This window comes from Sinocyclocheilus grahami, unplaced genomic scaffold, assembly GCF_001515645.1.
Source record: "Sinocyclocheilus grahami isolate Dianchi unplaced genomic scaffold, SAMN03320097.WGS_v1.1 scaffold24.1, whole genome shotgun sequence".
NCBI lineage: Eukaryota > Metazoa > Chordata > Actinopteri > Cypriniformes > Cyprinidae > Sinocyclocheilus > Sinocyclocheilus grahami.
The window spans coordinates 2,002,104-2,026,515 of NW_015505203.1; the positions used below are offsets into that span (position 1 = coordinate 2,002,104).

General features: G+C 37.1%; 1 protein-coding gene across 1 annotated transcript; it reads right to left on the reverse strand.

Moving 5' to 3' along the window:
• Nucleotides 1–238: 238 nt before the first annotated feature.
• On the reverse strand, nt 239–13,083 carry LOC107563196 (urea transporter 2). The gene is made up of 8 exons (XM_016248005.1): nt 12,969–13,083; nt 12,458–12,647; nt 10,087–10,215; nt 9,772–9,964; nt 8,325–8,472; nt 641–772; nt 516–565; nt 239–415 (listed from the first exon to the last, which is right to left on the reverse strand). The coding sequence occupies exons 1-8, from the start codon at nt 13,081–13,083 to the stop codon at nt 239–241; spliced, it is 1,134 nt and encodes a 377-aa protein (XP_016103491.1).
• Between the last annotated feature and the right edge of the window lie 11,329 nt (nt 13,084–24,412).

Genomic DNA, 24,412 nt, shown 5'->3' on the forward strand with positions numbered 1-24,412 from the left:
ATCAATGTTGAGAACAGTTGTGCTGCTTAATATTTTTGGGGAAGCCATGATACATTTTTTCATGATTCTTTGATGAGCATTTATTTGAAAAAGAAATATTTTGTAACATTCGAAAAATACTTTACTGTCACTTTTGAACCATTTAATGCACCTTTGCTGAAAAAAAGTAGTAATTTCTTTTAAAATGTCATGTGCTGTCACAGTTGGATATTTATATATCTATGAATTTATGTAAACACTATACATCAGCTGCATTCGTATTGGCCGCAGACCATTGCTTGTGTGAGTGCAAGTTCTGTTCTGGCGAGGTTACTTTTCCAGTAGGGATTCTGTATTCTTTGAGGTTTTTTCCTGTCAGCAACAGCATCAGAGTGCCTGTCAGAGTTGCAGCCCAACTGCTTGCTGGGAGGCCCAACTGCACAGGTGAGAGGGAAACAAACAAAAACTGGCTGAATACAGAGATGAAACCCAGAGGGTGTGCTGGACAGAGTGTGCATAATTGTGTGTTCACTTACAGCTCCTAGCAGGTTGCTCAAGGCGATGTCTGTGTAAGCTGAAAGCAAGGCTTAAGAGAGAATAAATAATTTAGTTGTAGAAAAATGAAATAACACTACAAAGGATGTTTCTGTGCATTACTCACCGTTTGCAATAGATAAGAGATGCGTTCTCCAGCTAAGTATGTAAAACACGCCTATGGTCATGCAACCCAGAGCACCATTAAAACCTGAGAGGCCAGAGTACAGAAAGCTGTGCTGCACTGACATAGACAGACCTGCAGAAGGCAACAGAGAGAACTTGAGTCCATACAGTTATTGACCATGGCTTAGGGGGTCAAAGCTTTGCTAGTGTTAGACTAATGGCTGGTCCAAATTGCAGCTTATTCTGGCCAAGAACGACCCACTTTGACAGGTTTGTTTTGTTTTATGTGCCATTTTGGGGCTGAAATATTACTACAATAACAGACTGGCATGTTAAAAATCATTTAGACCGAATTTGCAATAGGCTGCAGCAGGGATGACTTATTTTTGTAGCCTAAACCCAGAAACAAGTTAGCATTAGACTCTCCGGTTCCATTATCCTGAAGTCAATGGGTTTTATTAATGGGTTTTAGGTTAAATGCCTGAAATAAACCTTTTTTCATGTGTTATTCTATGACATAAAGTACATCAGTATTACACTCTGTTATTTTGGAAAGCTTTTGTTTGTCTTGATAAAGACAACTTTTGCTAAAAAAAAAGGCTAAACGGGACAATAAATGCCATCATGATCATACTCAACAGGAAAACTCATCCATTCACTCGTGTTTATAATTGCACTTTTGCTAACTAGGGCTGCCACTAACGACTATTTTTATTTCGATAAATTTATTGACTAATTTATCGATTAATCGATTAATCTAAACGATTAATTTCCCACAAGAAATCACCAATTTTACTTAAGAATATTTTATTAAACTATATTTTATTAAACCAAATGAAATCCAAATTTCTATGAAATCCTTTTTTTAAAGCAAAAGTAAAGCATCCATTTTATAGTCCAAATCACTGAAATCAAAGTTCAGTATTATAGTGTAAGAATGACAACATATCCAGGTGTTCTAGTCTACTACTAATAAAATTATAATAAAAAACACTTTTTAAAGGAGTATTTACCAGAAATGTTATTTACCAGAATTTATTTAGGAGAAAAATGTAAATGTGCAGTATTTCTGAAAAAAAAAGATTTTCATTTTTATTTTTATAAAATCAATTAATTGGAGATGCTTTTGATTATTAAAATGTAATGGAACCATTCAAATGGAATCCAGAAAATAATGGAAAACAGAATTTGGTAAAGATAAAACTGTAAAACTCAATTAATTAGACAGGCTTCTTGATTAATAAAATTTAATTTAACCATTAAAACAGAGTATAGAAAAATGAAAATGGAACAAAACTGAATTTGGAAATAAAACGGATTTCATAGGGCATTATTAATTATAATAAATTTTTTGTGTGTTAATAATAGATGTAAGTGAACAATAGCCTTTAAAATGACTTAAAATACATATATAATAGCAATGAGGCAATATCATTAGTTCAAATAAAGTATCAAAAGCAAGAAATCATATGGTTTTATTGAACAAAACTGTTAAAATACATAATGTATTATAAACAATAGAGCAACTTTTATCTTGAAACCGCGATGTATTCTCATGAGTTTGCGTAGATTTATAAATCATTTACCTTACAAATCTGATGAAATGGTGCACGTTGCGTTCCCAGATGAACGTTATAATAAACCCAAACTCACAACAACATAGAGATGGAGTTTGAGACGCTCGACACGTGTAAATGATAACAGTTCCTGTGGAGCTACTGTGAACGGAGCCGCTGTGTGAAGCATGTACTTAACCTACACGCATGTAAATAATGAAAGCGCATATACTGTATTAGAACGGCATTGCATGTAATTAATTCAATCGTAGCGTTTGTAAATTCACAATTATGCTTAATTATGATTTTTAAATGGGTTTAATATATCATGCAGCCTTGGGAAACAGTCTAATAATGTGTTTTATGGATTCTCGTCCGTGAAATGCGCCACTTCCGGTATTTTGCAGGTTAGTCCACGCGATTTAAAAAAATCGAATAGTCGAATAAAATCGACGAATCGCGACAGCCCTACTGCTAACTATTCCTACTCAAACTTAAAAGAAAGATCTAAAGGGTTAATGGAGGTGATGTTGAAATCATGTGACCTTGGTGTAGTTCATTTATAGCTTATGTTTAGGTTTTTACTTCTGGTGAATGTGTCAAATTCATAAAAGTTGTGCTCAGTTCAGAAGATTATCATGATGAACAAAATGTGTAAGTATCATAAACTTCACAAAGCTTAATTTCTGCAATAGGAAAAGTCATTTTGGGTTTTTGTTGAGGGAACAAGGGTGATGCTAACTTCCAGGTTAGCCTACAGAGATATGTAGCAGCTGGTGGTTCTGCTGTGGCCTACTACCCTATTATGCAAGCAAAATGCAATCTATGGCTCTGGTGATTGGCTAAAACTAGTTTGTGTCTGGAACAGAGTGGTCAGTGAGTGAATATGACAGCATCACATTCTCTGGGACTGCATGTAATAGGCCTATTTGAGCAACTGCCATTGAGGTGAATATGAATAGGATGCTACCAGAAACTCTATTCAGGTATTTTGACTTCCTTACCATGGTTGTGTTCAGAATGAAATACTAGCATACTTCTATTCTATTAAAATGTATACTGCATAGTATTGACTGAATTGCCTACTTTATGTGAACCTGTAAGCAATGTGCAACAATAAAGTTTTCAAAATGTATTATGCTTTGCCTAAAGAAGGTACTTCGTCTTTTTTGATGGGTCAGTTATTGAATTTCTTGGGTATTTTGTAAAATAATATTTGATATCTGGTGTACTGTACACAAATGTATTTAGAGGGTTTGGGTTCTTGATTGTAGTTCTGATTGTGAACTGAAGGTGGCAATGTATATTCATTACAGAATATAGTTAGTTGCTGCCCCCATGTTCCTGTCCAAGCCTTCAGACTTCACTCACCGCCCACCATTTTCTAGAGCTTTCTTGTGTTGTAGCACATCATCTCTCTCTCTCTCTCTCTCTCTTTCTGCATTTTTTCACAGCATGAATCTATTCAATAAAACTCAAGAACATGCCTCTTACGGTAACTGATGTATATTTGCATGGCTGCATGCATGCTCACATTTGATAACTTCTTTGCCTAATTACATTTATTCACCATTTGTTTTTCCTGACCATGGTACAGCTATACAGATCTGGCGCCTTTCCATCTATCTATCTTCTAATTGAACAAGTTTAGTTTAATTTGGATCATTGATCATTTAATTTAATTTGGTGTTTATTGTTATAAACATTGATTTTAAATATAGACATATTCAGCATATAAAATAGCCTATACACTATTGTACTAACAGCAAGTTTTTCAGTAAGGACACATTAAATTGATCAAAAGTGACAGGAAAGACATTTATAATGTTGAAACAAATACTGTTCATTTTAACTTATTATTCATCAAAGAATCCTGAAAAAACATTATTACAGTTTCCACTAAAATATTAGGCAGCACAACAGTTTTCAACATTGATAATAATCAGAAATGTTTCTGGAGCAGCAAATCAGCATATTAGAATGATTTCTGAAGGATCATGAGACACTGAAGACTGTGAAAGATTCATAGCTTTGTCACACAAATAAATTACATTTTAATATATATTCAGATAGAAAACAGTTATTTTAAATTTTGATTATATTTCACAGTATTACTGTTCTCACTGTATTTTTGCACAAATAAATGCAGCCTTGGTGAGTATAAGAGACTTCTTTCAAAAACATAAAAAATCTTACATCCCCAAACTTGTAAACGGTAGTTTATATAAAATGAATATGATAATAAAATGTGTATATTCCTTTCTTTCACAAAAGTTAATGAAACATCTATTTTTGTAAAAAAAGAAAAGAAAAATGGCTTAATAAAAAATGACTTTTAAAAACATTAAAAAATGTTTTAGTCCCTATTTCGTACTCTGTTCATGGAAAATGCCAACTTATGAATGCAGGGGAAATGAGCTCCAGTGCAAAACATTTGAGTGCATCCTTCTGACTGCACATTTGGGACTCTTTATGTTTCATCGTTTCATAGCGAAGGACTCCCAATAAAAGAGCTCTGAGATGAAAACCTAGCATCAGCAGCAGCAGGAGGGACACACCCAGAATTCTCTTTCCCATCTCAACAGAAAAGCAATGTCACCCAGAAGGCTCATAGCATCTGTTCACTCTCTTTTTTCTCCCAGATATTGTTTTCTTTTTTATAAATAAATGTTTTTTTTTAGCATGAATCAGTATGCATGTTTGTACATTTGGAGCCTGTTGACAGGTTTACAGATTTCAAGCTGTTACAAACTGGTAAACATTCGTAGACGACATACTAATTATAAAACAGATTGTGTTGTGTGGCGTTTCATGATTAGTGTGTCACTGAAATAGTTTGAGATTTGAAGAATAGATTTAAAAGATTCCTTCTCAAGCACACACACACACACACACACACACACAATCTTGAGTGCAGAAGGGAATCAGGTCTTCATTTCCAATTCAAATGCTGTGAATCACAAGGCATGCAATATTTTTTTCTGGTGTTTCCATAACTCATCTCTGATCCGGTTATATAACGCTTACAATACACTGATATATGCCATCTATGCAATTCTATAACCTAAATTCAACATCTGTGACCCAGAATGGATTCATTAGTCCTAGTTTCAGTATCACCATGGTTACGGGCTCATCTTTGTGCATTTGTGTGTGCGGGATCATCAGTTGTGAACCTGTGCTAACTTCAGTGGGTTTATAATATGAGTCATGACAGCATGAACAGCATGAACAGCCTGTCTGCTAAACACCAAATCTCATTATCAGTGGACCACTCTTCATGCTGCGGGACAGGATTAGGAGTCCCCATTCTGTTTCGATTTAGTGAAATCTTTGGACAAACAAACATATAAACCACTTTTAGTTCTATTGCACTTTCTTATGACTACAATTAAACCAAACCTCTGAACTTAATATGTTTGGTGTGGAGGGTCTTGAGAATTAATTGTAGACTTAATTTGTTGTAGATTAGATTTAGATGAGATGTTTTTATGTAAGGTACAAATGGAAGTGACATCACATGACAAATCACACCACATCATTCCCTGTAATAGCTGAAAGTTTGCTTTCAAGGCTGCTGCCAATAGATTCATAAGCATCATGTTCTTTGAAAAGGACTTAATGTTCTTGGTCTAATTGTGAATGATTCATCAGGGCTCGTTGTTCCATTTAAACTCCTCAATACCTGTCATATGGAAACTATTTTTCACATCTCAGTCAATTTCCAAAGATTTACGAGCTCACCTTTTCATACAGTCATTATGAGTATAATGAGACTTGTCCCAGAAATCATACATTTAATTTAAAATTCTTATGTTTATTACTAGAAAATACTATGGAAATCTAAATTTAAGCTTTATTTAGAACCAAATTCTGGTAAGAAGGTTTACAAAATTACAAACCTCATTTAAATGAATAGGAAATAAACAGCTAAAAAAATGGTTTCAGCTCATGAGGTTGAAAATCAACATTATTTAGGATATCAGATGAGAAAACAGTACCTGTACAATAGCTTGATCGTAATTGGGAAGAACTCTAAAAGAACAATCTTGTAAAGGGTGTCTATTTCTCTGTAGGCTTCTGTCTGGTAAAATACAGATGTAATTACATACTGTAGTAAGAGAGAAATTCTACACCAGGGAGAGAGGAGTGAACCATTAATCGATAAAAAAAAAGAGGAGAATGGGATGGTAAGATGAGTGCAGGGATAAGAGTGGTATTGATTGGATGGTGAGGATGTGTAGAGTGTGTGTGTGAGGGACAGTCTTCAGATAACGGGTCTTTGGAAGTCTTACATTCATAGTTCCCGCAAGTACTGCTGGCACATTGAAATGTAAAGAACAGTACTTTATTAATCCAGAGAGGTAAAATGTGAGAATGGGAGAGAGACGTGTGGTGGGTTTATGCTGTATACTTCTGTTTGTTTGTTTGCTTTTTCGAAAACATTTTTTTCAAAAGTCTCTTATGCTTACTAAGGCTGCATTTATTTGATCATAAATACAGTAAAAACTGAAATATTGTGAAATACGATTACAGTTTTACCTGTTCTCTGTTTGAATATATTTTCATTAATATATTTTATTCCAGCAGCCATTACCTCAGTCTTCAATGTTATGTGATCCTTCAAATCATTCTGATTTGCTGCTCAAGAAACATTTCTCATTGCCATGAGAGTTGCACACAGTTGTGCTGCTTAATATTTTTGGAAAGTGTGATAAACTTTTTATCAGATTTCTTTGATAAATAGAAGGTTAAAGAACAGCATTTATTTGAAATAGAAATATTTAATAGCATAATAAATGCCTTTTGATCGGTTTAAACTTTAAAGAATCCTTGCTGAATGAAAGTATTTATTTCTATAAAAAAATACAGATCCCAGACTTTTGAACAGCAGTGTATGTGCCAAGGGCCCTGATGTTCAGCTTCCTTTATCAGTCTCAGAATGTGTGGCCTGAGACTTTAGAGGCCCCAGACAGTCTGAAGCACTGGCCCCATCGGCCCCATCCATAATCCAGCACTGCTTTCTCTCCTTCTCTCCATCTGTCTCATACAGTTCAAACCCTCTAGCAATCTGAACCCTTTCCAAATTAAATTTAAATGTTCTGCTGACACACAGACAGGGTAATAGACAAGGAAAAGCCAGAAAAGTGATTCTTCCTTTCTAAAATCAACCCCCTCGCTACTACGGGGAATAACAGACAGCTGTCTCACAAACAAGGATATACTGCAGAGTCCCTGATAAGCCCAAAGACTCTTCGCTGCTCCTTTATGGAATATTACATGAGAGCTTTGAAGTTTGTGAGTGTGAATCACACTGCAGGGGATGAAATGAAACAGTGTGTATTATGTGTGGGCGTTGTGCTGGGGACGAGGTATCTTACATCAGTCTCTTCTACCTTAATTCTCTCTCTCTCTCTCTCTCTCTCACAAACAGACCCACACACACAGTCTACCCAACCTCTGTAGTGTCTTTGTGTCTGCGATGACTCATATGTCTCCGTACGGCTGTGTATAGAAAATATAAAGGAGAAAGAAAGACTGTCAGTGTATATGAGAGAGAGAATGAGTGAAAGGGTAAAAACACCTTCCATGGTCTAAACGCAACAGTAAAACTGGCTAATTGTCAAACGGCAGGCGCAAATCATTATCTTCTGCATAGTAGGTGTTTGAGGAAATCTGTTTGCAGGCTGCTTTAGCTGAATAAATCACCGCTACACAGCCAGAATACTCAGCACAAAGCCCTAGAGAACCCAAGATTTAGCCAAAATGTTTGATTTGTTCTGTTCATCCATGTATCTCTATCCCACATCCTTCCATACCACCATGCAGATGCTCCAAAAAAGTGTCTCTTTCATAGCTCAAAAGCTTTCTCATATTATGTTTAAGTAACAATTAAAAAAAAAATAATAGACAAAAATGAGACAATTGTCAGCATATAGAAACAGCATAGAGCTTTAAAATGAATGCGGATGGCATTGTTCAGATAATGTGGTCTTGGATTTTTTTCTCAGAAATGTTTCATATTTAGATCTTTGACTTGTTTGGTTTCCATTCAATCATGTTGGGGTCTTGGAGAAACTTTTGAGATATTATTTTTCTGCTGATATTTGCTTTTAATTTCTGACTCACCTGCTATAGTGCTAATGCCAGAGCCCAGGAGAGCATAGACAGCCAGGATGGGTGAGAAGAGGAAAACAGCACCGAGGATGAGCAGAGACGAGCCTACAGTCCCACATGCAAAGATCTGCCCTACGCCCAACACCACCCCCTGCAGGAGCTGATGGGAACAGCAAACACACCTGTAGATGAGGCCTAAATACATGACTAATGTCTTCATATAGCATATCAATGCATATTACAGTAAATTTATACTACCATTGAAAAATTTGCAGTCAATAAAATTGTAATGTTTTTGAAAGAAGTCTCGTATGTTCACCAAGGCTGCATTTATTTGAATAATAAACAAGTAAAACAAACTTTTTGATAAATAGAAAGAACAGCATTTATTTGCAAGAGAAATATTTTGTGACATTCTAAATGTCATTTGATCAATTTAAAGCATCCTTGCTGAATAAAAGCATTGATTTAAAAAAAATCATACTCTGCCCAAGTTTTTGAATGGTAGTGTATCTTTTTATTATCTATATTAGCTGATCTTAAAGACTCTATGAAATATTCTTTCCTGCTTTGATATATTTCCTATTGAAACAGAAAACCGATGACATATCCATTGTTATAGACATTATTTTAATTATCCTAAATTATGTTAAAAGATTGTTTCGTCAGCTTTTACAAGCATATAGATCAAAATCTGGCACATTTACTGATATTATACCCATGTTATTCCTGTCACAATGTTGTGCATGAATCATTTGCTGACTTGAGCTCGATATAATATGAACTCATTTTAAAAGTCAATTTTAATGGGCTTTTAACTCGGCTTCTTTCACATTGAATATTCATGACATTGAGAGATAAAAACAGATACAAAATAAATATAAAAATTGTTCTCCATTATTTCTGTCAGCCCTGTGCACCCATCATTACCGGATCAAGCTGTTTCTATAGAGACGTGGTAAAAGCACAGATACTATTTAGTGCAAGAATATATAGGCTATAAACAGCCCATAATAGTCGGTTGCTGTAGTCTGTCAAAGAAGGCAGATCAGCCCAGTGCACCCTAATGTCATTCAACAGACCAGAGTAATGCAATACGATCATCATCATGATATAAAACATCTAAACACACACACACTCACACATACACACACATCCCAGGAGAGATGTGAAATGGAAGGATGATGAAGATATATGGAGGAAGGAATAGACCACTGTGTGTACAGATAAAGGAGGTTAAAGAGGCAAAACAGGAAGATGGTAAATAAAAAGACAGAGCTATGTCAGAGCGAGAGTGGACAATATGACAGGGGAATGAGAGGCAGAGCGAGAGGGACAATATAATCAAATCTAATCAATACGATGACAGGATAGATATTTTAAGAGCATGAATGGCAAATCATTTGAGTTGCTTTTTCATATCAGTATTTGTAGCTGCAATTCTATTTCATCCACTCACCTGTGGAACATGGAGTTGAGTGTGGTTGGTGCTCCCTGGCGCCCCTGGTGGCTGGGCAGGATGGTTTGGAAAATAGGGGTTAGAAGTTCCAGTACAGGCCAGATACAGCACGATGACTGTGTTAAAGGGGAAGACGTTCACTGGTAAATCCCAGCGATCCAGAACTGGAGACAAACTGCTGGAAAGAAAAGTCCTGAGACAGGAGAGAGAAGGGTTGTTTGGGTTTGGAATGGTAAGCAAATATTTGTGTTTCGTTTTGTGAATGCGACAGAATAATGTGTTTCGTATCGATGAATTGGCTTGTGTGTATCTTACGTTGCAGCTCCACCGAGATACACAGGCAGCAGAAGCCACCAGTACCAGTCTCCAGCAGAGCTGAACACTCCCATCAGCAGAGCCACCAGCATCCCATTAAAACCATGAAGGCCACTGGATACCTCCTCACTGCAGGTTAGGATCACATGTCAGATTGGAATCAGCATGTGCTTCTCTTCTAGCCATGTTTGTCATGTGCTTAGATAAATTGAGTTTTTCAACAGACCAGGGGAATGCTTAGATGCATTCTTAGATGCAAATACAGCTATGTTTGTTTTCTGAGCTATGTGTGTTTTCTTTGTGTGTGTGTATGCAATGAGATTAAATGGAGAACAAATGAGATTTATGCATGACCATTGTAGTCCTACATCCCGAAAAATTATTCTTGCATGAAAGACTCTTACAATCCGGTTCTATTCAGTGAATCATCAACATACAGTGTGGCCATGTATACTCTAATTCCTCAACGAATTACTCTTATGGGGCGGTTCTTTTTATCAGTAACAAACAGCGCAACGAATGCTGTCCAATTCCTGGACAAATGACTCTTATGAGCTCTATCAGTAATAAACAGCACAATCAATGATGTCCGATTCTTTCATAAATGACCCGACGGTTCTATCTATAGTGAATCAATAACATAGAGCGCTCTGTACTCTAATTCCTGAACGAATTACTCTTATTTATTTGTAGTTTGTCATGAACAAACAGAATGAAAAAGGCTTTTATGAGCCGGTTATGTTTAATTAATCAATAACATTCAATTACAAGAATTTACTGTGTATTCTGATTCCAAAAGGGATGACTCTTATGAGCCAGTTCATTTTTGTGTAGGAATAGCAAACAGAACGACCACTGAAGTCCAATTCTCACAGAAATGACTCTTGTGCATTGCCGGACTTACCATTGGGCTTGACTGGGCTGCAGCCCAGGGGCCCCGCCTTGTAGGGGGCCCCGCCTTAACCCGTTTACATTTGTTCAGTTATGTGCTAGTCATAAATTATTAGTCGCATTTCAACAGCGCGAACGGGCCAGCTTCCAGCTTCCAACTACGACATTCGAAGCCATAATCAAACAGCATAAACTGGAATTTATGATTTTTTTCACATAGAAGAAGGACACGCGTATTAAATCATGTTTGCGCTGCGCCGAATCGCCGATTAATTTGTGATCACATGGCTACTTTAAACGGTTCCATTAAGCCTTTAGCCCAAAAGAGCGCACATTTACAAAGATAATGATAAATTCTCACATGTCTTCTTTACAGAGGATGATTCTATATTATATTAATGTTCCACTAAATTAATCTGAAGAGTTTTGAGTTCTCTCTCCCTTCCAAGAGAGAATTTAAATTGCAATTTAAGACAATTAAACGGTCAGTATAAATGAACAAGTTACTAGCAATAGCACAAGGATACAAATGAAACAAACTGTGTTTTAACCTTTTCAGGTAGGCTAGCCTAAAACTAACAGTAGCTGCTACTATTCAGGAACAAAATACTATGATGTATAAAGTCATAGATATAGATTATATTTATATATTAATCCATATTAAATAATAAAAAGTTATTTAGTCAAGAGCAGATTTGAGCAGAGTGATTTTTTTCTCCTGTTCTTTAACACAGACTGACAGACAGCAGGCATACTAAAAGCTGCTGTCACTTTCATACCAAATGTTAATGTTAACAATGTTAATTAATTAGGCCTATTGGTTATTGTTAATTAAATCTGACATAAAAAGACACAGATATGACAATACATTTTCATAATAATACATCTCTTCAGTGTTCTGAACATCTGCACAGTGTTATTTCAGGTTTTTGATCTCTCAACTGAGAGATCACATCCTGTTTATTGTATTATAGTGACTATTTAATATTACATCTAAACTTTGACTAGGCTAGACATGTTGCCTATTAATTGTATACAGTATATGAACCTGAAAGCATATTTTAATTTTTGTGCATTTTGTGTTACTCCATAATAATGTTCTAGTTGAGGGCATTTGTAGTATAGGTATGGGGCCCAAACATAACCTCAAGCCCAGGGGCCCCTGGCCCCATAAGTCCTGCCCTGCTCTTGTGAACCAGTTCTTTTTAGTGAATCAAGAATGCACAGCACAGTCAGTGAAGTCTGATTGAAATGTGAAGGAATGTACGCAGCTGTAAAAGCAGTTTGTGCCTCTGAGATTTGTTTTGGTAGGTTTGCACCTGTTTATTCTTGTAATTGCTTGTGTTTTGTGCATTCGGTTGTTGTTTGTTTTTGCTATAAGCATGTTTTTGTTTATGCTTGGATGCCTGAGTATACTTTTATTTGTGCATTTGTGCATGCATATGTAATTTTGTGTATGTGTGGGGGTGAAAGTCCTCACCAGTCCTGTCCCAGGATTATAGCTGTGAAGGTGGAGGCCAAAAGGCCGAGCATCCCCAGCAGAGCCTGCCAGGGGCTCTCCAGCAGCAGCGCTGCCAAAATCAGAGCTCCACTCAGGGGGTTGTTTAGTAGAATCACACGTGAGATCCCACGCAAACACCACTCAACCAGCTGCAGCGGGAAGAATTTATCTGGGAGAGAATAGAGAATTCACCAAAAATTAATATTCTGACAAAAGATGGTTAGCAGCAGAATATGTTAATAGCAGATATTGATGCTCTATTCACAAAGAACGTGGATGGGAGCAGTGCTGGGTATAACCAATTACTTGTAATCTGGATTACGTAATTAGAAGTACTTGTAATTAGAGTATTACATTTTACAATGTTCATAATCAGATTACAGTTACATTTTTATGGATTACATGATTACATATTATTCACACAGTGGCAGTATATTATTCATCATTTATTGACCTGAATGTTCTGTACTGTAGTGTTGTGGTCTCTTACCCTGCATGTGGGTATGTAATTGTTGCATTTCTCCGGTGCAGTACAGCAGGGCACTGATGAAACGCTGTTTTAGGCCTGTGGACCGTTGTGGTGTGTTTTTTTCCAAAATCCACATGTTGCCAATCGAAACCATGCGGCCACTAGAGAATTTCAGTCTGAACTCGGACTAATCCAGATTTCCACTTTCCTCTCCCCCTTTTTCTCACCCTCTCCGCAGTCTTTTTCTTTCAGACATCCTGCGTTCTGTACTCTCTCACTTCTCTTGTTCTCTCTTCACATGTGAAGGTTAATATTATATCTTATTTAACTACATGCATTGTAACACATTATCCCCGACTAGACAGAGATGGACAAAGTTCAGTTGTAGCGTCTTCTGTATTTCTCTGAATCATCCATGTTTCTGTTAGCCTTGTGTTTTGTGCATTTGTTATAAGATTTGGTCTGTATTGCAAACAGTTGCAGCGTGAAACAACATATTGGTGTTTCTGCCTTAATTTTTTTCTATTTATCACTTTAATTCAAATCAAACTAATTTTCTAATTTTTATTTGAATCTGATTGCCTATAAAGTCCCATCTTTTAAAGACTTAAAAACTAATGATGTAATACACAGCCCAGCCCCTCTTTAAAAATGAATAGACATTCAAAAGTAAAAGAACAGAAACAGAACTTCATTCATGTGTTTGCATTCTGTGCCGAGAGTATCATTTGTGAACCCAGACTGCACCTGCAGTTGCATTATGTAATCAGCAGTCAATGCTGAAAGAGGGGCCCACAGTTCACAGTCTTTGGCACGTCTGTTACATAATAAAAGAGTGCTGCTGGAACAAAAGAGGTTTAATTTTCAACTTACAAGGGGTTAGCGAGTAAGCAGTTTGTAGTCTAAGTAAGTCTGTCAACGAATTATGTAAACTTGTTTCTGTTTAGAGTTCTAGAGGGAGACGGGGTTAGATAGAGAGAGAGAGATAGATAGATAGATAGATAGATAGATAGATAGATAGATAGATAGATAGATCTCAATTTATCACTCATTTTCCATTTCTTGTTATTTTTTCACTCTCCTTGTTCTCCAGTGTTCAATCAGTGGTTGAATTATTGACTGCAGTCAAGCTGAATTACTGAGTGCAAGCAGAAACCAGACAGAAATACAAAGACACCCACACAAGCACAGAGAGGGAAAGCAGAGAAGTAATTGTCCAACCTCTTCCTTCTGATGCTGTTTTTGGGATATTTGTGAATAGCATAAAAATACCCAACATGGCCTCGACAATCACAGTCTGTCTGAACAACCAAAAGAAAAGCAACTACTCCCAGTCAGATCTGCTTGAAAATAACAGTGACTCTAGGCATGTGTAAGTTTTAATTTCTCTATATGTAATATAAAAGAAGCAAATGATGGTATGTGCAGAGTTGTTTTTCCAATCTCACTTTCCTCCCTATTCACTTTTTAAACTCTTTTTTTCAGTCATCAATTTTTCAGTAAGCGCATCTGTATATGTGTGTGGGTTGAGGCAACCCACAAGCAAACACGCCCTTCCATTGATTGATAGTCACCCTGACTCAAAGTCTCCAAGGTTCTGACTGATGAAGAGATGGATTGTGTGAGGAAGGGAGAAATCAGAGCATGATATGTTGAGTAGAAAACGCTAGAGAAAACAAAGCAATAAATGTGAACTTGTTGTTTTGAGTTATGCATTTTGCACATGCTAATGATGGCTTAATATATATAACAGATTTTGTGTGTATGTTTGGGTGTCTGTGTGAGGTCTTTGTGAGTGACACAGAGGACATTTTGATCTTGCGTTTTGAGTGTCATTCTCCTTGCGTAGACAGAACTGGTCGATGCTCGCTCATTTACAATGTCTCACGCACACGCACACGCACGCACGCACACACGCACACAGAGGCTCTAGTTAAGGATGCACAGACTGTCTGGCCAGTTGTAGATCGTTAGCCCTGCATGTGCTGGAGTAAGAACACAATGATCAGGATGTGTAGTGCAGTGGCCTCGTGATCTGTGCTCCAATTCACCCCACCCACAGAGCTCAGATCTGGGTAAAGCTGCCATGGGTATTTAATTAATTCTTAATTTTTCATTAACTCACAAACCCTTCACAAATCCCCAGTTTGGAAAAACTTGATTCATTCAGAGTGATTTGCTGTAGTGTTGTGGAATGCTTTGGATTTAATTATGAAGAGAAGCACACTGATACATTAAACATCTCTCTATGTATGACATATATATGACATATGTAAGACATATTGTGCATTCCTATGTGCTTGTGTATGTTTGTATAGAGGAGTGTAGGTGGTGTTGGTGAGTTAGAAAACACTAAGCAGTTGCCATGTTTTACAGGACTGCTGCTTTTTAGCATATACATGTGCACACACACATATACACACACACTATTCCTCAGTGTCATTGACTGAATAAGCAGCACGCCTTAAAGGTTACACTGACAAACCCAGACAAATGACATTGAGAGCTGTAAGAGTCTGGTTCTATTTTATGGAAATGGCTAAGCAAATGTTCTTTCGCATTATGTGCTTCTTTAGTATTTTTTCCCAAGAATCAATGTGCTTGTTACGTATACCTGTACTCGATTTATATAATCCCACACTGTAAAGTTATATATTCCTAGATAATCTACTATAAAATTTTTCTATGATGTACTTGCAGTTTGTTATTCAATAACATGAGTTTAATAGTTTTCTTTTTTCTTCTTATTTTTTTGTACTAAATTGTATTGTACCCTAAAGTTTTAATATGGGAGTCTGATTCTAGACCAGTTTTGAGATTTATTTGAATTTGGCCATTTAGTTCCACAACCAGTCTTTGTGTCCTTTTAAAGGTCAGTCTTGCTAGAAGCACCAAGCCCAAATGAGGTTCCATAAAGTACAAGGAAGAGATAAAGGAGAGAGGTTGGGCTCGCCGATTAGATCTGAGGCTGATCGATAGAAGATATATGATCTGGTTCAGTTTTCGGCAGCAGAGAGAGACTAATGTTTGCAGAGAGAGAGAGCATGAATGTGTGTGTGTGTGTGTGTGAGAGAGAGAGGGAGAGAGAGAGAGTGTGTATGTCACAGCCGCTGAGCTGACTAATGGCTGTTCATAGCAAGTCTTCAGATGACCACAGGGAATAGATGAGTTTAGGAGAAGAGAGCGGAAATGAGATATGGATATGGATAGAAAGAGAGTGAGATGGTGTGAGAGGACATAAATTGTTCAAGAGTGCTTTTACCACAAGAGGAAACTGAGAAAACAGTTTAAACCCTGCTGAACTTTCATGCCTCCCCCAATCTCTCTTTATCTTCCCCTTTATCTATTTTTCTTCACAGGAAATGAAGACAGTTTCTCTTAGTCTTAACCTTAGACGACACATCCCTGGACTGACTGCAGTAGATTCACTGGTCATTTGATGCATATTGCACACAAAAGTGATAAGTTTCAATTGGATTCGCTGACTGCTGCGCAGCTTCAGGGAGTCGGAGTGCACAGGCTGGTATTGTGGAATCATCTTTTTCAGATTTACATGTCCCTAAATGTCACATAGAATTATATTTTCCTGTCTAGCAGGCAGTTCTTGGCCAGAATAAACTGCAAAGTGGGTCAAACTATTAGACTATTATTGCTATAACACAAAACTTTTGCTCTCTGAGAAACAGATTCTTAAGAGTTTTTGGGTAATCTCAATAATCCACTATAAAAACTTTCATCCATTAAAAGCTCTGAGAGAATTTGGGGGTGTTTGGGTGTATTATGTCCCTTAATTCAGTCATGCAGAAGAGGGGCATCTGCCATGACTCACACTGCTAGTTCTTCTGGACAACGGGACAACTTCTCACAGGTGTAGATGTAGCTGTGCTTCTCACAGAACGAGCTGGGAACCAAGGACACTTCTTATTCAGAACTGGCTTCATTTAAAACAAATAAAAAATACCGGAAGTGAAATCTGTTTGGTCTTCAGTGACGCGGAGGAGAAGAATTGTAGTAAAAAGTCATTGTTTTACATGTTTTCTTTGTGCACAAAAAGTATTCTGGGCCTGGGAACATTCAGTTACATTACTGTCTATGCAGGGTTAGGAAACTCTCGGGTTTCATCAAAAATATCTTAATTTGTTTTCCTAAGATGAATGAAGGTCTTACGGGTTTAGAACGACATTAGAGTGAGTAATTAATGACAGAATTTTCATTTTTGGGTGAACTATCCCTTTAAGGTTTATAGCTTGACTACAGAACATCTGACTCATCTGGTTTAGTGAATCAAGTATGGCCCAATTATCAACCAAATCCAATAATTTGGAGAAAAAAATGTAGTAAAAAAATTTAATGTTAACACATTTTCATTTCTTTAGCAATGTTGTTTAATATATAGTTCTTAAATGTATAAAAGAATCATTAATATAACTGTCAAGGAACCAGATCCAAGGCTGGGAACATTCTCTATGATCCCAACTCTCAGATCAGTTACAAAACACATGGCAGATCAGCCTTGGAGGGCAGCCTGGGCTTTAGAGTGTTTATGTGAATGGAGAGGAAGCAAATAATCTCTGGGTGAGTCTTGTTAATTTGCCCTCTCTCTTTCTCTGTGTCTCCATCCTCTCATTTTTCTAGTGACTGGTAATATGCTTTCCTCGGAATTGCGGCTGCCTGGTATGCAAATCATTATCGCAAGACTTATTTACCATTTTATGTGTGTGTGCTGAGCTGTTTGTGTGCTGGTGTGCCATCCATCATGTCTCCCAGCGTTTTGTGGGCGCAGCAACAATTTGTCATGTCACACTCCTGCCAGTTTGATTTTGGCCCGCCAGGCATACTTTCTCCCAGCTCACTCCCTCCCTCCATCCATCCTCCCTCCTTCATTCATTCACCCCCTCCATTTCCATAACAACCAAAGGAGTTTAGCCTTGACAGTTAGGTGGAATGGTGTCTTTTCTGTGCCGAGTTCAGTAATTCCTACACACACACACACACACACACACACACACACACACACACTCTCTCTCTCAAGTGCAACGGCTCTGCCTTCTATTCACTGAGACTCTCAAGCAAAAGCTTTGTAATTCCTCTCCACTTCTTTGCAGCCTATAGATCTCCTTCACACTGCATCTGACACATACACAGAGCTTATGGAGTAGTTTAGATTCGATTTGTGCTGATAGCTGCAGTGTTTGATCAGTGGGATGGGTTCATCTTTGAAAACTGGGTCAGCATAATTCATACTTCTCCCACTGAGACATAACAGCATGTGTGCTTTGGTCAGGTTTTTCCAACACTGTGAGGATCAAATGTCCCCACAAGGATATTAAAATCTGAAATCAGCTACATAGTCCACAAGGAAGATATCTTAATATAGATGAGGAATAATGTCTTTACGAATATGTAAAAAAGCCAGAAAGGTTTGCATGATATTTAGGTTTAAGGGATGTAAAATACTCATTCCATCAGCCTAAACATTATATGTAATGAAACTGGAATACGATTCTTCATAAATCATTCTAATATGCTGATTTGGTGCACATGGTTTTCATTATCATCAATGTTAAAAATCATTTTGATGCTTAATATTTTTTGGAAACCATAATATATTTTGTCAGGATTCTTTGATGAATAGATTTTTTAATCTCACTCACACCAAACTTTAGTATATCATGGTTTTTCACAAATATTTAATAATAAAGTTTGTGAGGGATCATGCGATACTGAAGACTGCAGTGGCGCAATATAATGAACGTAATGGCTGCTGAAAATTCAGCTTTGCCATCACAGGAATAAATGACATTTCAAAATATATTATTGTATGAAATAGTTTGGTTGTCATCTAGACAAAAGCTAGAAGGATTCATCCTTTCAGTAGCAGTCAGAATTCATATCCAGACACTCTTGTAAAAGGTCTCTAATTAAAGGTGTAATTGATATATTTCTTTGGGTGTGTGTGTTGGGAGAGAAGAATGAGAGCCCTCTAAAGGCTTCTGTGGTTGTTTAATTGTCATTGCCGTTAAAGGTCATGTAGTTTCAGCGGCATGAGTCAGCATAATGCTCATCCAGTGGCCCATCATCTGGACACATTCACCTTTAATTAAGGACATTCAGACCAAAAAATGGCAAATCTGTTTCATTCAGTTTTCATCTAATTTGTCACTTTGACTGTGTCATTTTTCAGTCAACCCATTTCAACCATTTAAAAATTGTTTTCCCGGAAAATATAAGGCTGTTATAGAAAATGTGATCGCACTTTATTTTAATGTCCAGTTCTCGCTATTAACAAACCATTAACTATGACTTTTGCCTCAATAAACTCCGCTCGTTGGATCCATACAGCCAAATAGCCATGGCGGAACCTGTGACTTTATTTACTATCACATCCTTCTTTAGTGAGGCACCCTTGGTGGTCAAAAAGGGTTTAAATTCTTTTAACTCCAACAGAGTAGTTAGTGTAGATCATCATTCAGGTGGTATAATTTAGGGTAGAATCCAGGCATCCATGAAAAAGAAGGTTTATGAAGTTGAGGTGAGTTAGCTGTAAAGGTGATGATACACGGGCACCTTGTAATTCTGGAGACTCCAGGAAGGTTGCAGTTCTGGAAAATGGTGGCGCTGGAGACTAAATAATTCCTGATGGTTTTACATCTAATTCTTCATTAATTCTTAATTCTTTTGCAGTTAAAGGTCCCCTGAAGTGCCTCGAAACATGCAGCATTATTATATGTGGTGATGTAATTTCAACTGAAACAAGAAGAGAGGGCGGGACATATCGAAAAGCCCCGCCCCCCTTTAATATTAGCCAATAGCGTTGTGTTTATATCTGCTCGGGCCAGAGCCTTTGACAGCCACAGTCTAATAGACTACCCCCTAGATTCAATATGAAACTCTTAGTAAAACAAAATAGTGGTCATAATCATGCTGAGGCGGTGTAGTTGCAAATGTGTTTAATATATGCCGACTCGAGCATATGATCCGCTCCGTGCGATCGCGTCTCTGGACCGGAGCCAAAGTCCGGATCAGACTGTGTGCGCTGCCGCGGTTCGCGTGAAACAACGTGAAACCAGACCTCATTTGCACCAATCTAAAGCATATTTACACTGTCTGAATCATTCCCTATCACCTACATTCTGCACTTCGAGCCATTCACTGTACAGGATACTACACTGTGAACAAGTGACCGATCTCAGCCGCTTCAGCGTATATTTATAGTGCAGGGGGCGGGCGCTTCGGATTCTAGAGAGCATTTGATTGGTCAGAAGATTTAACGAGAAGATGAAGTACGATGTGACGTAAAAAAAAATCGTTGAGCCGAACTGCAAGCTTTGAATGCTTGTATCTTATAAATGCGAATTTTGTCACTGTTTTGGAGCTCACTGCCTTATAGATAACCTTAAAGGGATAGTTCACCCAAAATTGAAAATTTTATGTTTATCTGCTTACCCCCAGGGCATCCGAGATGTAGGTGACTTTGTTTCTTGAACAATCTGGATAAGCGCAAGTAAGTACCATTTTGATTAGCAATGAGTGACGTATATGCGCGAGAGATCACTTCCGGCGCTTGCGTAAACTACGCCAGAGCGCGTACACACCTCACGCACCGGATGCCGTGCACGTGCTCAAGGAAGGTGGACATTGCGGTGAATCAGAGGTAAAAAATTATATAAATACTGTTCGGTTTCTGGCACAAACCGATCGTTTCGTGTCTTAGGACATCAATGTGTCGTCACGAGCCGCAGGGTTTAATTTGGATTTGTCTGTGCATGTTTTTTTTACTCTCATAGATTTTGTTACCATTGCCATGCATTATACGACAGATAGACTGCAACGGTTGGACTTAAAAATCATAATTTGTGTTCTACTGAAGAAACAAAGTCACCTACATCTCGGATGCCCTGGGGGTAAGCAGATAAACATCAAATTTCATTTTTGGGGTAATTATCCCTTTAAGACTAACATATTGATACTAACACCCCAAAAAATTTACTTTAACGTGTCTTTTCTTCTCCGCCTGTTTTTTCTGACCCCGCTGACCCAGTGAGCATTTTGCTGTACAGTGGTCATGTCTTACTTTGCAATTTCTGTATTGCATTAGTTTTGAATATTTCTCATGGGGATTTAATCATTTTTGACATCTCAGTCTGAGTTAAACCTCTTTTTTTGACTCATTTTATCAGTAAAAGAAAGCATACCTAATAATTATGCACACCTATATAAGGAATTTTTCACTTCCAGCCTTCATGGACAATTATATATCACTTATAAATGATTAAATACAAAATTAATATTAGTTATTAAGATTGATGTGGTTTGGAATTTGTAAAATGTGCTTGGAAAAAAAATATCAGAATATCAACATGCCTAATAATAATGCACGTGGCGTAAAGTGTTACAGAAAATGCTTGCTTGTACACTATAGAGGATTTCTTGTTTGTTTTTTACATTTTTAACAAATGAATTATTTAGCCAGTACATTAAAAATCTGTTTTTGATTCAGCTGGTAAAACACAGTAAAAATATAGCAATTTTTTTCAGGTTTGATTTGGCAGGAAATTTCGTAATTTACTCCAAACTGGGGTAAATTAAGGTACATCGGGGGGTTTATGAGCTGTTGAAAAATAAAGTGCAAAAATAAAGCACTTGAACACCCAAATTAGAAATATTTTATTAGTCTCATACATGGCATAATTGAATATTACAATGCTTTTGTCCCCAAATTCAGAAGCATGGATTATAAATTAATCTATATAACATTTACATGGCCATCCTATATTGTGAATACTCTCTGTATTCAATATGACACACAGCAGAATTTTTAGAAAGGAAAATTTAAAAGAGAAAAAAGAATTTGGGAGAATCAATAAATTATGAATCATTTACCATTGTGTAAATAATTTGTAATCATGTAATCCATCAAAAGTAACTGTAATCTGATTACAAGCATTTTAAAATGTAATATTATCTAATACTAAATAAATGGAATCTGATTACGTAATCCAGAATACATATAATCAGTTACTACCCAGCTCTGTGTAATAAAGCTGATACAAATACACCTCTGCATCTCTCACTAAACCAACCCTCAGCTCTTATGTCTCTCTCTGCTCTCTGGTTCAGACCAGGTGATCTCTCACACTCATAGTTACATTTCTGCTGATCTGAGAGCAGTTTTCCTTTTTCATTTTAGGTAATAATAGATTTGAATGGATGACGCAGTGCCTTAATTAGCATTTTAGGTCCTACTCAAATGAATCTCCTGAGTTTGTGCCTGTGAATGAGAGTCTCTGTGTTGTGTGTGGAGGTGTTTGGGTGTCAAGCCTGACGAGACAAAAATAGAGCATACAAAACTTGTAGATTTTGCGCACAGATGCAACACGACCAGCAAATGTGTCATCAGTGAGTTTTATTCGATACCTCAAGGCACTGCTGTGTGTGTGTGTGTGTGTGTGTGTGGCCTTAGGCCCATATCACAGTGGTCCATTTCTTTTGTGGTTTAATCTTATTTTCATCCATTTAATAATTTATTTCTTTGTCGAGACAGTCATTGGCTGCTCTGAATGCCAAGAAGTCAGAGAGCCGACCTCACATGCCTCATCTCTCTCGTACATCTCACATCACCCTAATATTTCATCGGCATCCTCCATCAAACGCACAGACTCAGTGTTCTCTCATTTCCTTTATCTCTTTCTAATCCTTTCCCTTTGCCTTTATCTCACTCCCTCGCTTTCATTTCCACCTTTCTTCTTTCCATCGGTTTATGACCATTTCAGTTCCAACTGTTCTCCAGTCAGAAAACCATTCTACTTACACTTTGTATCCTTTCATCTATTTCTTCCATGTTCCCTCTCACTTTTAAGTTCTGCACTTCCCAGTTTCATTTAAGCTTTATTGGCAAGACAAATTACAGCATTTTGTATTGATCAAAAGATCCCAGTGTGCAAACACACACATACACACAGACACAGAGTCTGAGCTGATTCACAGCTTGATCTTGCAGCACCCGCAGAGCTTGACTGGACAGGGTGGGGATGTGTGTCTGACTGCAGGAGGTGCTCTCTAATGTGGACGTGGCTGGTTTTTTCAGATACTAGCTTTGTTCCAAAACCTACTGAGTTGCCCACATAGATAGCATTTAATGGATTAATCATTACAAATCTGTATCCTGTTATTATAAAATTATTTAAAATATATTTATTTCAAACTAAGTATAGTAAAAATCTATTAACATATTTACTGACATATCGCTCAAGACTTACTGATATAAAAATTCAAAGTATAAGTCAAATTTATTTGAAGTATTTGTATATTGTACAATGCATATTATTAATATTAAGCCTAAAATGTGTTTTAGTGTCATTATTGGTGAGGATTGTATGATCTTTGTATAATATCGGTCTTTAAATGCAAGATATTTAAAGTATGCCTGAAGTACACTTACAATAGTTCCACTTTAGCACAATCAAATATACTTAAGTATATCTTTAGTTTGGACCTCAGCACTACTTCTGTAATATTAAATTGCTTTAATGTAGCGAACCAGCTCATGGGGAAATATGAATAATTAATCATAACTAGTTATAATTAATTATAAATATTTAGATCCGCTGTAGATATTTCCTTGACCTCTCAGGGTCAACTGTCTGTCAATTTTAAGAACGTTAATTTCCTGGTTAAGGGAAATAACTTTCTTACTGTACAACTCTACACAGAGCTTGTAGCGTAAATCTGCATGATTAAGTGACTCCAGTTATGAGCAAACAATGAACAACGTCAAGTGTGATACAAGTAAGACTTTATTAACTACATAAACACTTAAGTCCTTGTTGTGAGGCCTTTAAGGTCGGAGAAGATTCACGCCTCTCAAGATGGCTTGTCCAATGAGAAAGGCTGAAATTCCAAGCGGGAATTTTGTGTGAGGGCATGGTAATTTGCAAATGAAATTGAATCGAAATTACTAAAGATTCTCAGGACACTAATATATTGCCTATGTACACCCTCGTTTAGATCATCAGAAGGCGAATTCATAGATACTAAACATGGTAGGATTACATATAGGTAAGATGACAGGAATGAGTGTTTCCATCAGAAGCCTGCATAAAACAGTATAAAATCTCAAAGACAACATACACAATGACCTGAAGGATATGTGTGTTCATTCAAAGAAAGATTTTCCTATGGATTAATTAGAAAAAAGTCCATTTCTACTGTGCACTGTGTCGCTTCCTATGGAAAAGGCAGTGAATTTCCCTACTCACATTCCATTAGGTCGTAAATGGCTCTGGTCTAGCAAAGGTGTCGTGGTTGCCATGGTAACCAGTGGCCTGTGGTCATTCGCAGACATCCTGGTGCCCAGTCTATTGGGTGAGGGGTCTGTGACGACTTGTTAATCTAATGAATAACTGATTTGTTAAATCAAATGAAAAATTGTGTTTTTGATTGGTCCAGACGCTACAAAATCCCCC